Source organism: Harpia harpyja, chromosome 8 (assembly GCF_026419915.1).
Source record: "Harpia harpyja isolate bHarHar1 chromosome 8, bHarHar1 primary haplotype, whole genome shotgun sequence".
NCBI lineage: Eukaryota > Metazoa > Chordata > Aves > Accipitriformes > Accipitridae > Harpia > Harpia harpyja.
In genome coordinates this window covers 14,952,740-14,968,446 of record NC_068947.1, presented here as the reverse complement: position 1 = coordinate 14,968,446, position 15,707 = coordinate 14,952,740, and the positions used below count along the sequence as shown (strand labels likewise).

Genomic DNA, 15,707 nt, shown 5'->3' with positions numbered 1-15,707 from the left:
CGCAGAGCCGGCGGGTTCGCGGCAGGCGGGGACCGCCGGCTGCTGGCCGTGCGTTGGCTCGTTCCCTTGACGTCAGGCTGTAACTAGCCAGTAGCCAGGGCCCGGCTGGGCGGGGCAGCTGGCGCGCGCGGCGGGAGGGGCTCGCTGGGGGGGCATGCGGGAGTCGCCTCGGCCCTGTGCCCTGTGGAGCCGGAGGGGAGCGCGGCGGGCTGAGGCGGCGGCTGGTGAGTGAGGGAAGTTGGCGGGCGCTGGGGCGGCGGCGGCGGGCGCTCCCCTCTCCCCGTCCCTCGCCGGGCTGGTGACCCCCCGTCCGCTGGTGGGGCTGGCTCCGGGAGGGTGACGCCCGTCTCTCCGGAGCCCCCGGCAGGGTGACGCCCACCCCGGCCCGGCCCGGCCCGGCCCGGTCCGGTCCGTCTGGGGCGGGAACCGGTGCTGTCGTCCACGGGAGCCGCGGCGGAGCACCTCCGGTTTGCTGGAGCTCTTTGCCGCGGGGAGGACCGGGCACGGGCAGGGCTGTCCCGGCGGGAAACGCCGGGCTGCGACACGTCAGTGGCGAGCCTCGGGGCTTCCGGGGTCTAACGGCGGTGGGGAGCCCGGCCGGCCCCCGCCTCGCCTCTGGCGGAGCTGTCGGGGCGGGACGGGACGGGCCGGGACGGGCGCTGCCGGGCCAGCCGTCGGGCAGGAGAGGGGACGCGCGGCCTGGGCGGGGGCTGCGCCCCTGGTTCTGTCAGACGGGGCTGCCCGGCGGAGCGGGAGGGGTGCCTGACTCCGCTCTCCCGGGATGTGTCAATAGTTCCTGAGAGGCTGCCCCTGACGCGGCTGGTAGAAACTGCCCTTCCCTCCCCTGCCTCTCAGGTGTGAGGTAGCGTGCTGGAGTACTGTTAGGCGTCGGGGCCTTCGAAGACTGTTAGTTAATCGATTTAACTAGCTTTTAACTGATGCTTTAGATTACTGTTTTCAACGTTAACCTGCGCTATGTAAAAATAAGAACACGTCTTCCGCGAAACTCTTGCAAAGTGTAATTTAATGTTGTGATCATTTTAAGTCCTGCAAAGTACGTGTTATTTGCCTCTTGCCTTCCCCTCGTGTATTTCTCATAATCCTTTTCTTTCAGGATCATGTACCATGGGTGAACCTATAGCTGAATCCGAGTTTGCAGCCTTGGCTTTTTATGCTGGTGATAAATCTTGCTGTGAATTGGTAAGTAGGTTTGAAACTAGATGAAAAACTTTGCAAGATGTTCTAGTGGGGTTTATACCCAAATTTGATCTACAGAGTAATTGCTAATGTTGATTAATTCAAACTGATGCAAAGGTACCTTATACCACTGTGTGTTACTCACTTGCAGAAGTACTAAATTGGGGTAGAGCATAGAAACTGTGTATCCTCTTATCAGGCAGGTTTTCCTGAATGCATATACAACTGTGTAAAAATAGACAGTGATGCATAGGTCCTATTGGCAGAGCTTGGCCAACCTGTTGGCTGTGTATCCAGGCCATACTTGGGATGATATACCTCAGAGTGACAGATTCAGTTCCTTTAATTGCAAAGCCATTGCAACTTAGTTCACTTAAGTTCAACTCTGCAAATTAACTGCAGAGCATTCACCCATTCTTTGTTCTTGTCACCTCTTACAATTTTTTTCTAGTTCTTTGTGCCCAATAAGGCCTTTACTTATTTAGTTGTTCCTTTTATTGAATAAACTGTAGCACTCTTCTGTTTTAGTACTTCCAAGAATGCTTGCCTTGACTCTTACTTTCCCCTTCTTGCTATGCTTAAGAATCTTAGAAAACACTGTGGTAGTTAATCTTTCTGCTGCTTGGAGAGTTCAGTTGTGAGTTAGTTATTCTAAGTGTTGCTGCTGCGAAATACAAACAAGCTGGCCTACTGTTCTTTTTCCTATGCAGAAATAAAAAGTACAGGTAAATTGAATTTCTTATTTGTACAGCTGTATCTTTATAAGGGACCGTTACCAGTAGAGTAGTGAGTCTCATTGGAAATTGTTGACATCAATAAAGATTTTTTTTTTTTTATGCTGTGGACAAAATGAAGTACTTTAACAGCTGTGTTAGCCTAAGATACTAGACATTTTATCTCTTAAGGTGGTGTGTGTGCCGTGCTATGGAAAGCAAGCCCTTGATTCTGTGCAAGTGCTAAATCTTGGTTTTCAAGTTTGCTTTGGTGGGAACACCACCTTGGGCTTGATGTGTAGAGGGGGTATGTATGTGGGGGGCTGTGTGGTTTGTTTTGTTTTAAAATATTGTAGCAAAATGCTCAACTGGAGTGAAGGAGATGTTCAGTAATCTTTCAAGATTAACTGATTTTGAAATAATAGTTAATTTTGTTCCTCTTTGTTATTGAGTGTCCTGGTCTGTTAAATATGTTGATGTTACAATTACTTATTTTTGAGAGTAAGCCTTGATTTACATGTAATGTTGTAATAGTTCAGAAATGCTACTTCGAGTGAAATCACGATTGCTTGTCATCACCTTAGTCAAGTTAGTCATCATTGCACAGCATGCTAGTATTTCCAGAAAGTCTGCCACTGAAAGAATAAAGGTCTGTTAAAGAAACTTCATAAAGTTGGTAATTAGTTTGTTTTTATACTGTTCTCCAGTCATAGTCAGAAATAGTTTTGCATTTCTTTTGAAATGATAATGCATCAATACAGAGACATGATACGTAGTATTTATTAAATGACACATATGTAATGTTTACTGAAATAATAGACTTTGTAGGGATCTGTAAAACAGAAGAAAGTTATTTATTCTTCAGCTTGAGGGGCTCATATGGAATACTGTGTTTTAAACCCATTAAAGTGTTGATACAGTATGCTGCCATGAAATAGTAAATCAACCACTCCACTTATTTTGATATATATGTATTTATTTAAATATACATGTGCTAACTGTCAAAACTTAATTATTATTTTTTGAAAACCTGTGTTGTCGTCTTAACATGTTTCCTTAGGTATTCTTGAACATTATATTGCTGCCTAGTACCCGCTTTTGAATTATTAATTTTTAGAATACTAGTCTAGTGTGATTTAATATAGCGTTTAAACTAGTAAAAGTTTTCCCATCCATTTGTAACTATTAATCTATGGACATTTTTTTAATGGCTATGCTTTTTTCTTAAGACAGCAACACAAATCGTTGTGTTAACTCTAGTAAACATGCTTTTTTCCCATGTTTGTTTTTGTTTCCTTTGTTTGCTTTTTGGCTGTGCTTGATGTGAATTATAGATTGGAGCCAAAGGGGTTTCTTGTTTGGTAGTGCAAAATATTGGAGACTTTTAAGTTTCCTTGTTTTTCTCAGAAAACCATTGGCAGAAGTGCAGAAACATGTGGGATAATGGAGAATACCAGTAGTATTTTATTCTTGGGAGAATCGGATGGGGGGAAAAAGCATGGGGTATTCACCCACCTCAGATTGGTCTTAGAAGATAATGAGATGCTGGTGAGCATTGAATGAGCATTATTAACATTTTATAAAAAACTCTGTTCAGAACGAGTAGGTAAATAGAAATAATTTTCCTGTCTAGGTCCATGGTGTATGCGTGAGTATTTTAGTTAATTACTAAGTAATTATAGTTGATAATAGTTTACTAAATAATTTTAGTTAATTATTAATTAATTTTGTTAATTAACATGTCTGCATTAGTATTTTAGTTTGGGTCACGAGAATGCTTTTGAAGCAAATATCCCAATTGTCCCTGTCTTTCATGTTTTGGCTTATGTTGTGAAGAGGTCTTAGAGTGTGCTAGTAGGATTCATTGGGGATGACACTAGAAGATGCTTTTAAGAGTATAGGTAACATGCATCAACGATGAATGGATGCTCAATCTATGGGACTAGATTTGAACCAATGCAAACTAAAACTCCTTGAAAAGCATATAATGTGAAAGTAGACTGCTCAGTACCAAATACTTTGCTTTATAGATTTGTTTCCTCCTTGATCATGCTGCTTGCTTATGAAGATATAACCATAACCATCTTTTATACTGGTCTAAATATGCTCAATAACTACCTTTTCTTGAGAAAAGGAATTGGTGACAGAACATAAAAATTGCTTCCATCCCTTCCTTCCCTTGATGTAAACAGTTTATATTGGTTTAATATTTAGAAACAGTTCAGCAATCATTGCTTATGGTTAGTGTAACACATTTGCAAGACGTGCAATGTTAAAAAATATGTTTGTCTTTAGGGTCATGGAGTGTTTGTACAGCAATCGCCGCATAAGCCTAAAACAGGTATGTAAACTAAATGAATATTACATAACTTAAAAATGCACTTTTTGTGCTGTGTTTGGATCTTTTGATTGCTATTTCACTTTTTTCCTTATTTTGTCTGAATAAGTAGAAAATTATTATTTACGAGCAGAAGCATTGGTATGTTCTTTTTCACTGGAAGAATTCTCATCTTTTTGTCCTAATGTAGTGTGCGGAAGACTGCTATACATTTGTGAGAACAGTGTAAATAGTCAATAATAGGTACATATAGGCAGTCAGTTAATGTTATGAGGATGGAGTAAATCTCAGGCTTGTGTTCATTACCTGTGTTTTACTTGTAGCTGTGTTTTAGCTGTATAGGTCTAAAGACACATACAACAAATGGTAACTTGTAATATGTAGGAAACTCGGATGAACACAGCCAGCTGTGTAAAATAAATTTTTGCATGTATTCAGACTCTCAGATAATTCTGCTTCTGTTCTGAGAGTACTTGATGCCACCTTGTCGTGGTTTAACCCCAGCCAGCAACTAAGTGCCACACAGCCGCTCGCTCGCTCCACCCCCCGGTGGAATGGGGGAGAGAATCAGAAGAGTAAAAGTGAGAAAACTCGTGGGTTGAGGTACAGACAGTTTAATAGGTAAAGCAAAAGCCACGCACGCAAGCAAAGCAAAACAAGGAATCCATTCACTACTTCCAATCAGCAGGTGGGTGTTCAGCCATCTCCAGGAAAGCAGGACTCCATCATGTGTAACAGTTACCTGGGAAGACAAAATGCCATAACTCTGAATGTCCCCTGCTTCTTTCTTCTTCCCCTTGTTTTATATGCTGAGCATGATGTCATATGGTATGGAATATCCCTTTGGTCAGTTGGGGTCAGCTCTCCCAGCTTCTTGGGCACCCCCAGCCTACTCGCTGGCTGGGTGCGGTGAGAAGCAGAAAAGGCCTTGACTCTGTGTAAGCACTGCTCAGCAATAAGTAAAACACAGCACCATACAAACTGCTCTGAAGAAAATTAACTCTAGCCCAGCCAAAACCAGCACACACCTCAGTAGTCTGATAAGGATCTTTACCTTTTAAAGAAAGTCTCTGAGGGAAATACATTATATTTTTGAAAGAGCTATGCATCACACACATAATGGCCTCTGGAGAAAAAAGAAGAATATTGCTGATCCTTTCGTACCATGTTGCTATGTGCCAAACTACTCTGGATTTATTGTAGAAAATAATTACATGGGTACAGTTAGAAGAGGCTCATGTTTTATCTTGAAAATAGCATCCCTTATAGCTATTAAACAGCTGACAGCCCTGGTTACGCTCCTCATTTAGAAGCAGGCTGCATTTATTCTTTTAAAATGTATTATATCAATACAACAGATATGTAGAACACGGAGAATTCCTTGAGCAGGGAATGTAAGCCTGCTAGCAGGTCCCTATTCTTACCTCCATATAAGTTCCCTCTCCCCGTTCAATTTATAAAAACCCTCAAGTTGCCAGATGTATTTAGAGTGTTCAGGTTTTCTTGTTTTGGTTAGATAGTAGTTAGGAATACAGTATGGAAATAACTGATGTTTTTGAATGTTTATTTGGACTTTGATTACGTGTAATGCCTGAACTGTGTAGTCTAATTCCTAACTTTTCTTGAAGATGTTGATCCCTGTGAAGTATGGTGCAGTCAGCCGGTTGACACATTAAGAGAATATTGCAACGTTATTAAAATACGCATCTTTTGGCCTCTTCTCTTCAAAAGTGAAAGTAACTCTTTGGTAGCTGATTGGAGGTAAGTAATCATATTCTTGAAGTGATTTCATCAGCCTTTAATTTTTTTTTGTTGTTGTTACCTGTGAAAGATCGCTGTATACTTTCAGTAGTGGTTAAACTGTCTGCAGGAATGTTTTCACCAGTGGGCTAAGTTAGTTAAGGTCAGAAGGCGTAATTCTTGAATATACAGAAGAAAATACTAAGTATAGGTTTCTGAAGTTTGGAATCTAAGAGTGTATTTAAGTACTTAAATGGATGACCTTTATTTCAAAAGTACCAAAGACTTTGCGGCTCTTTTTTCCTTCCCCTCCTCTGAAGGGCTTGATTTGAGTTTGTAACCACACTCCTGGTTAGATCTAATTACTGTAAATATTAGTAATTAAGACCATGTAACACAGTGTTATTTTTCTAAATAATAACTTTTTCTGTTTTTAAGCAGTTCACAGATTTTAGACCGGAATTGGAAGAGGCTTTGTGATTTAGAGGTTTTGGAAGACCTTGTTGATTTAATTAAAAAAGTTGTTGTAAGTACTGTATTTTAACTTTGTGTAAGTTTTCAAGTATAAAAGGTTAATTAAATCTGTACCTTATGTAGCTTGGGATTATATCTTAAATTAGATATTTCCTTTTGCTGGAGTGAATAAAATGTCTGATAGTTGAGTTGCAGGTTTCTAGAAAGAAAGTGTGTGATAGGCTTTATTATAGTTGGGATAACTTACTAAATATTTGCAGACTCAGTAATACAGTTGACTGGGGCCCTTGTAAATTGCTAAGAAAGAGTGTCATATAAGTAAGAAAAACAGCACCATTCATGGATGAACAAGTTACACTTTTTTTCCCCCTCAGTTATTTTTCCCTCATTCAACAAATGATATTTAAAATTTGCTACTGTTGCTGACTTAAAACAGAAACATAACAGTTCAGAGGAGAGAATGATAAAAGAAATGTTCTCAGCAGCTGAAGGGAAGAGATTTTTTTTTTTTATTTAGGTATGACACATTTTAAAAAAAATTCGTATGTTGAAATTCTGTACTTAACCCCAAGCTACACTTTTCCAGTCCACCTTACCGTTGTATGACTTTCTGTGATTAGGTATTCATGTACTATATTGATCTTGTGGATTCATACTTCCTTATGCTCTTTTTGCGGCTTCCTCCTTCAGGCTATCCGAGTGCTCTATTTTCTCCTTCTTGTACTTTAGGATGTCCCTGCAGTTTTTCCATTTTGCCTCATGTGATGGTTTCTTTGTGCTGTTTCCTCCTCTGGTAGTCTCCCATTCGATCTTTATACGAGAGGGTCTGTATATATTCCCACCTCCCTGTTTACCTCTGCTTCCCTCTTCTTACTTCCTCAGCCTGTATCTCCTTCTCCATGTAAAAGATTGTATATCCAATAGTAAAATTCATTTGGAGGAGCAGAAGATCTCAGGAGAGGAAGTACTGTTGTTTTGGATGGTTTTCATTGGATGTATCAACTGGTTCTTTGGTATGTAGATAACCGCAGAAGCGGTTAAAGTGGCTGCCTTTCCTAACCAGATGTCACAGCATCCATGCATTCTCTATTTCCACATCGACATTTATTTATTTTTCAACAAAAATAGTAGGGGATTTGCTACTGAATACAAGAGTATTTCCTGAAACTTTGAAATGGACCAGAGCAACTGTCCAAATGATACTGTGTTCAAGCAGAACAGAAGATGTTACTGGGTTGAATCTGAGCAGATAGAAATTAAAGTTATCGATCTTAACTTGATTTTTATTTGTTTTCTATCCCTCTTCCAGAACGTTCCACCTTTTATTGGTGGCATACTGAGAATTGGCAGCAGAATAGAAAATGTAAGTTTCTTGAATTGTTTTTAATAGGAATACTTCTTTATGTGTGAATACAAATAAAATATTTGTACAAATATCTAAAACCTTAAAATGCTTGCATAAATAAATTAAGTCTGTAGTTTTTGGAGTATGTAGTATATAGGACTGGAGTTGCCAGTTGTTGCTGGTCTGAGCCACAAAATGAAATCTGGGTGTGACAGGAACCGTGAAATAAATATTGTCTGTGTAAGAAGAACAAAATGAGTGAGAACTTTGGAGGTAGTTCACATGCTGAAAATAAATGGTTTCTCTTGGAGGTTGCTACTGCAGTGTGGTTGGGTGAGTTTAGGTTGTGCAGCTGGAGCCCAGGCCAGCCCTCCAGTATCCACTTTGGTACCTGCTGGTGGCTTTCCTTGTTGGTTGCTTGCAGATATGCCATTTCTTGTTGAAGGCTTATTCCTTTGAGATGTCTCGATGCTCTCTCTGCCTTCAGTGTTGAAGATTTCTAGATTCCCTGCCACAAGCACACAGTATCTATATGGTGTGTTTTGCTTTGTTTTCTATTTCTGTGCTGCTGTTGGTGTGTTATGCTGAAAGTCTAGGTATGGGCAAAAGGCAAACACGCTTTATATGTAAAGACAAGAAGTTATTGTTAGTATAGTTGAAGTCTGCCAGAATGAATTATTGCAGAAGAAAGAAAATGAAGAAACAAATACTACTAAACAGAAATACTCTCTAATGATAATAATAGTACAGTTAGAATTGTAATACGCGCACTTCCTAGTATCTGACCCTTTTGCAGGTGGTGTGCTTATCCTTGTACTGCTCCTTGAGATCCTAAAGTGAAAGGCTTCTGTCTGGTGTTTGCATATGTGGGGTGGACGGTATAGTCATTGCTAGCTGGAGTTCTTTGCTGCGAGGACTGCTGTTGATGTTTTCTTCTTCCTTATCCTAGGATCTGCCTAGGTTCCTTTTCAAACCAAATTAGTCATAACCACCTGGTCAGAAGAAAAATTGCTGTTGCAGTTAAAACCCAGTTAAAACAGAGCTCTAAGCAGGTCAGGACAAGCTCAGAGCAAGCCTGACAAGTCACAGTCCTGTGGCCTTGCAAGCTCTGTACAAAGCCTGTGGCCTATTACTAGCAAAGGTGACTCTGTATGACGGGGCTACAGGGCTACGAGCAGGGCTAAGCTTGATCTCTGCAATGATGCAGAAATTCTCCTCTTTGGAGACAGGTTGGAAATGTTTTATGAGATTCTCAAACAGTGATATGGATTCAATCTGAAGGACTGTGAATGGCAGAGTAAGAGTGTGGTTTGGACACCTGCTGATCCATCTTCATTACCAAATTCAGTGTACGGTAGAACTATACTTGTTACATTTTTCAGCTTGTAAACTTTGGACTGTGAATGTTCTTGGTTTCCCTGTGTTTGTCACTTTTTTCCCCACTTCCTAGTTTCTGCTGCCTGCTGTAGGTTAACTGCAAAAGCTAAAATAGAAACATTGAAATTAGAAGAAAATATCATAGCTGATAGTAGCAATAGGAGAAGCAGAATAGGTACAACTGTATGTTACTCCTGGATTACCCAGTTCCTGTATTTTTAGTGAAGTGTCTTAGTCATGTGGGTTTTTAGATAATTTTTCAAAATCTGTAGGCTCAGGCAACAGACACTCTTCACTCAATTCCTCTCCTTCAAATAAAGCTCTGTAGCTCAAACAATTAAATTTAGTTTGAATAGAAGGGAAGTCATGATTTACGGAATTAAGTCTTAGCACTGCCTGCATGTCTAACAGCCTGGAGAATTTTGCTTTTTTTTTTTTTAATCAGGCTTGTCACTTCACACTGAGGCAATTTTGTGTGCAGTCATCAAAAAGAAGTTTCTAAATGAAATTCTGTAATTTGAATGGCTCCCCTGTCTCCTGTTGAAAGAACGACTGTTTTCATTTTGTGAATATGCTGTATTATGCTGTGCTTGAATTATCCAGATACTTATATTTGTCAGCTGTTGTCTATTTCAAAGGCTAACAAATCAGGAACAAATGCATAGTCTAAGTGCTACAGTAGTATTGGTTGTTATATTTACATGGAATGCTTCCACTGTATTGCCAGTGAGCTGTTGGTTTGTTTTGTGTTCGTTGTTTTTGTTTTAAGACTTTGCTTTATATAGAATTAGTTACCATTTTTTCTTTATTTTCCTTTTCTTCAATTGAAATAGGGTGTCTTTGATGTTGGGGATGCACTTGATTGGGTTAGATACACAGGTGATGTCAGTATTCTGCAGAGGCTGGAGAAACTTGGTGATTTTGGTTGGATCTATCTTGAAATTTTCTTTGCTGAATGTAAGTATGACCACTTCTGAAGAAACAACAGTGAGGAAAGTAATTTGTGTTGTAATTATCAAATAGTTAACGTTTGTGTGTATTTCACTACTCTGGGAGTGACTGGAAGAGTGACTGGAAAAATAGTGGTGGTGGTGTGGGGTTTTTTCTTTTTTTTTTTTTCTTTTTTTTTCTTATTTGAACCAGTCAATTCTTCTTTGAATCTCTGTATGTGGGTAGTATTCATGGTGCACATGCTGTTTCTGAACAGGAGTTCAGAACGTTTTTTTCACTTTGGTGTCCATTATGGGCTGTATGCGCACCCTGTATGGCTTTAACTTAACCCTAAGTTGAAAGTTGCCTGAAATATTGTTTGGGTCTTTCTGTTAAACGTTTGGCAGAGGATTTTGTCAAAATATTAATTGTTAGTCATATTTAAAAAATTAGCTTATGTAGCTCATGGGAGTTACCATAAGATATTAACCCTAGCAGCAGAACTTCTGTTGAAATTACGAAAAGCTCCCAGGCCTGCTGTATTTGACATGTGTTAAATGGTTCATATTCTGATCTTTTTGCATATATGCATTCTAACTCAGCTGTTGCAGTAAGCAACAGGGTAGTAGAAATTGAACTTGCATGTAAGGAGAAGAATCTTTTTATAGTTAAGCACTGAATTACAAATTCTTTTAAATACAAATCTTTAAAGTGCAAATTCCTTAAAATACAATGGAGTTTTACTTGATTGCTTGACATTAGGGAAGTACTTAAACATTTTGCAGTCTGCAGCCAGTTATTTTGGGCTTATCCAATAATAAATAATTCCTTTTCTTTTGAACATTTCTGTTGCTTAATTTGTTTCTGTTATTTAGTTGGTATGTCAAATTTTGCTTCCAGTCAGAAAACAGAGCATGATTCTTAGCAGCAGAAGATAAAGCCTACTTCTTGTCTTTGGTAACTTCTTCACCCACTGTGTTTTTCTGAATTTTGTCTCCAGGCAAACGTTACATTACTAAAGTTGCTTTGGAAGATTGTAATTTAGTTGAAGAATTTAAAGCTGTGACCTGTGAAAACTGTAGGAAGGTGAGAGATGATATCAGAATGTGTTTGTGCTTTTCTTTTTTTGTTGTTAATTTTGGGGGAGTTTTTAATGATCAAAGATTATAAAAATGACCAAATTATTAAAGATAAAGGTTTCAAAAGCTTGAGTGAGTAATTGTCTGGTCATAAATAGTTACCTTGAGAGATCCTGGCCTAATAAACCGAACTTCAGTTGTTTACATTGCCTGTGTATAGTGGAGAGTGTTCCCTTCCTCACCCCCCCAAAAGCTCAAGGAAATGCAGTTAATATTGATAGAAGATTGTTCAACTTGATCCTTTTAACACAGAAATAAGATGCTCTCAAAGTCTTTGCCATGTGTTCCTTTAGTGTAGATGTTGGGGCTTTTTTTCTACAGAAGTCTGGTTAATTCCTGTGTCTTCCTTGCTACAATTCTGTAGTTCAGGAGCTACGCTGAAAGGCGCTGAGTAGGGAACTGTTTGAGCTGTGCTGTACTCAGCCTACCTTGCTGTTTGACACATGCTCACTTTTGATGATGATTATATTATGGAACCCAGGAGAGCTTCTGAGTTAGTCCTGCTTTTTAATTATTGTTCATTGTATTCTTATCTGCATAACATTTTCATTTGTACACTTTTAAGCTTATTAATTGCAATGAATTAAAAGTATTAAATTACAACTAATACTGCATACGTAACATTCTGTTTTTACAAGCATAAAAACTTAGCTGCCTCTTGTCAAATGTTTTCTTTACCTCTCATTGTAAATGAGTTTAATTACAATGGTTACTGAATTGTTTTTTCTTGATTTCACAGAACAGTGAATCTATGAAACGAAAAGGAAATGAGGAATTTTCCCAAGGAAACTTTGATCATGCTATAATGTCATATACTAAAGCCATAGAGTTTTGGTAAGAACTAAACTGGTTAACTAGATTGTGTTATATAATACGTATTCAGTTTATTCAGATTTATCCTGATTTTGCATAATTTGGCATGAGCCAAATGATAATCCAATTTAAAAAAAAGCTACGTAACATGTTTATTCTGTTTTATTTCTTGTTACTAATGGTTGTTTGCACTTTTACTGCCCCAGAAGTCCTGTTAGGGTCTGAAGTTGATCTAAAATGACTAACAGTAAGTATAGTAAACCTGAAAGGAAATAAGTTATTTGGTGTGAACAGCCACTTCTGTTATCCCTCCTAAATACTCTTCCAGCAGAACACTATAACCACCTGTTGTAAATACTTACCTTAGCTATGATGCAGAACAAGTGAACAAGAACAAATACTTACTTAAAAGTATCTTCTCTTAGCAACTCTGTATGCAACAGGCTTAATTTCTTTTTGTAAGTCTTGTTTAATTTCTTCCTAAAAGTCCTTTGCTGAAAGGCTTTGGAGACTTTCCTGGGCTCTATAAAGGGGCAGGGAGATAGAGATTAAATGAGAATTTGTCACACGCACGTAGAGCATTTGCCCCTTTCCTATAGTCTGCATGGAATGTCAATGAGATACAGAACTCTGGTTTGTTGTCATTGCTACTTGCGTTGTAGTCGTGCAAATGCTGCTTTTATAATTCCTGGTGCCTATGAAATATGGTGAAATTCATGAAGTCCCACCTTTCATAAAAATTTGATTGTGCAAACTGTTTTATTTTTTCACTTTGAAGTCTGTAGCTTTAGAATTGTGCAGTTGAAAGGATTACCGTTTTGCTGATGTCTTCAGATTTTGTGTCACATAGTAGGATACATTTCAATCCCGAATTCAAGCTGATTTCAGCTTCCTTGAAAAGTTGGGTAGGCTGACTTCCATCAAGTGACTGTATCTGAGATGATGGAGCAGGCTAAGAAGGCTTTGCTCAGGGTACCTGATGAGGGGGAGGGAGGAGCAGAATTCAGTGAAAGAGCAAAGGAAATCCCATGGCTTAGAAAGACCAAAGGAAGTCTCATGGTTTCCAGGGGCTGTAGAGCTGAGCTGCTGTTACAGCTATTTGTTAGAAATTGTTCTTTGTCCTTAAGACCCTGCTGGAAGGTGAAGGATAGTTCAGTGATGTCCAGCAGCTCGGGTATCCTTCATCTGCTCTGTGCACTGTCTTCTCTTTCTCATTCACCTAGTGTGACTTTCATCTGCTTCATCATCACACTCCTTCCCCTAACTAGCTGCATTCTCCCTTGGCTTCCTTTCAAGTGGTTGCCGGATTACATTTATCAGTTTCCCTCTCTTGTTTTCTGTTAGGTATTTTGGGGACAATGCCTCAGCTCTTTAGAACTGCTGCTCAGTCTGCCCAGCCAGGCAGTCAAGCTAGCTTTTTTATTTTTTTTTATTTTTTTTTGAAACAAAGCTGAGATTGTAGGGAACATACTAGCCACGCCTGTGGACCGTTTGAGATGTGCTTTGAGCTGGGGAAGAAGTTTAAATCTCTCTCTCTTCTTTTTTCTTTTTTTAAAGTAGGCTGAGAGTGATTTGAATTGATTGGAAGTTGCATTAGTGGGCCCAAATATTACAAATTATTACATAATTAAAACTAATATCCTCAGTGACTTAACTTGTAAATCAATGGGTCTGTTCAAGGAAGCTTGTATGTAATTGTTGGTGCTAGAGTGCTTGCAGACAATTACTTTTTTTTTTCTCCTTAAGATTTTCAAAAGTAATGTACATTACTAACTCTTCATGATTGTTTTTGTTTGGTTTTTTTTTTTTAAGTCCTGCAAACCATCTTCTGTATGGAAACAGAGCTCTTTGTTTAATTCTCACAAGGCAGTACAAGTAAGTAACCCCTTGTTTATAATCTGAAATGTTGTGGTGTTCTGCAGTTAAAAATTGGCAATATACTTAGTAAAATAGTATTTTTAAAACTGAAGTATACAGTAGTTGTGATGTTACTACCTCACAAAACTGATATTAAGAAAAATGAATAATATTAGCTGTATCTGCTGGCAGATGGTAATAACATTTAAAATTTGGGGTCAGGGGGGGTTATACAACAGGAAAAAAAATCTCAGTACCAGTAAGTATTGTGATTTTTATTAAACCTCTTGAAGAAGAGATCAGTGTGGGTATGAGGGTTATTTTCCTTAAGCCAGTTGTTAAGATAAAAATCTTGTTTATGAGCAAGGTGAATGTATACCTTTTATGTAAAGCCAGCCCAAGAATTTGTTGTTAGTATAGTTGAACTCTTAAAGGTCAAATTGTTGTTAGTCCAGATCTAATTGTTGAAATAAAAAGAAATAATAACAATGTTTTGTTATTAACTGGTAAATCTGGTATCCACATGATTTTTAATTTCTGCCCATTTTCCTGGTATTATGCTCACCCCTCCACTGCTCCTCTGTGTGGGTACTAAGTTGACAGTTCCGTTGCTGTAGCAGTGGGGTTAGAGAGCTGTCAGCATGTAAGAGTCCTTTTCCATGAGGAATGTGATGTTCATGCTGATGACTTGTCCTTCCTCACTCTGGGATCCACTTGGGGTCACTTTTGCGTTTGCTAACATGGTATTACACCTTTGCTCTGTCATTGTTGGTCTGCAGCACCCTGTTACATCTGAGTTTACTATACATGGTGCTTCTTATGGATATTACTTTTTCTTTGTTACTCTTAAAGTCATATTTGTCCAGATGTGGCATGTCTTTCACTGACCATTAGTGAATTGTTTATAGTCATGGGGTTGTTGCCGAAATCCGGAATAAAACTCCTTAACAGCAATGAGAAGTTAAGAAGCAGGCACTCCTTTATTGCAGCGCTGGGCACACGGGGGATTGCTCCACCTATCGTGTGCACCTGTCTTGTCTAATGATACAGTTAAATTCACACCTGTTATACATATTCATTAAGTTTCTGGGAAATGTTATACATAATCATCAACTTTCCAGTAAATCATTAGCATATGTATATGTCTCTTCACGCAGGCGCAGCAAAGGTCTCTGGTGGTCTTCAGAAGCCCTCTGGTGGTCTTTCATAGTCTTCCTCACTTGTCCGCTTCTTGACCTCTTTTAGCTGATTCTGCGCAGTATGATTCTCATCACTATCTATATTAGTTTGCATAAAAATGTATACTATGTTCTCTTTTGAAATCTAACCTTTTCAATGATTGGTCTTTCAGTTATCAAGATGGGAAAGGTAGGGAGTTTCCAAGAAGCAAATCTTCTTGGCTTCTTAAAGGAAAATATAAGCCAACGATAATCAGCTAAAAGTACAGTACTACACATTCTTTAAGTTCTTTAACTACTATAGTCACACGTCACACACTATAACTTTATCTTCCTAAGATTTTAGCTGTAATCAGATTTGATTTCTTTTTTAAAATGTAACAGGGTCTCCAGTGCCAAACGTGTGCCCCATCTCTTGACATCTTCTGCCTGTACTCCTTTGTTGCGTCCTGTATCTCCACTTCTCAAGGCCTCTGCTGTCATATCAGGCTTGTATTTCTTTACAGGACATCATCATTTTGGAGTCATTCTGTATAAATAGTAGTAACAAGCAGTTATGCCAGCACGATCTATGGTTGTACCACACAAAGATAAACCAAAGTAGAA

The 15,707-nt window shown here is 39.0% G+C and overlaps 1 protein-coding gene across 6 annotated transcripts in view; it reads left to right on the top strand.

Moving 5' to 3' along the window:
• The first annotated feature begins 132 nt into the window (after positions 1 to 132).
• The window catches only part of TTC3 (tetratricopeptide repeat domain 3), a 66,848-nt gene continuing 51,273 nt past the window's right edge, over positions 133 to 15,707 (top strand). For 4 of the 6 annotated variants that reach the window (XM_052794780.1, XM_052794776.1, XM_052794779.1 and 1 more), the window contains exons 1-10: positions 133 to 224; positions 1,115 to 1,200; positions 4,206 to 4,251; positions 5,877 to 6,009; positions 6,427 to 6,514; positions 7,772 to 7,825; positions 10,018 to 10,141; positions 11,115 to 11,200; positions 11,993 to 12,087; positions 13,879 to 13,941. In XM_052794780.1, the coding sequence (XP_052650740.1) occupies positions 155 to 224; positions 1,115 to 1,200; positions 4,206 to 4,251; positions 5,877 to 6,009; positions 6,427 to 6,514; positions 7,772 to 7,825; positions 10,018 to 10,141; positions 11,115 to 11,200; positions 11,993 to 12,087; positions 13,879 to 13,941 (845 nt within the window). In that variant the 5' untranslated portion in view covers positions 133 to 154. Of the gene's footprint in view, positions 225 to 420; positions 546 to 1,114; positions 1,201 to 4,205; positions 4,252 to 5,876; positions 6,010 to 6,426; positions 6,515 to 7,771; positions 7,826 to 10,017; positions 10,142 to 11,114; positions 11,201 to 11,992; positions 12,088 to 13,878; positions 13,942 to 15,707 lie in introns of those variants that run through there. The other 2 variants (XM_052794775.1, XM_052794777.1) reach the window with 2 other exon arrangements.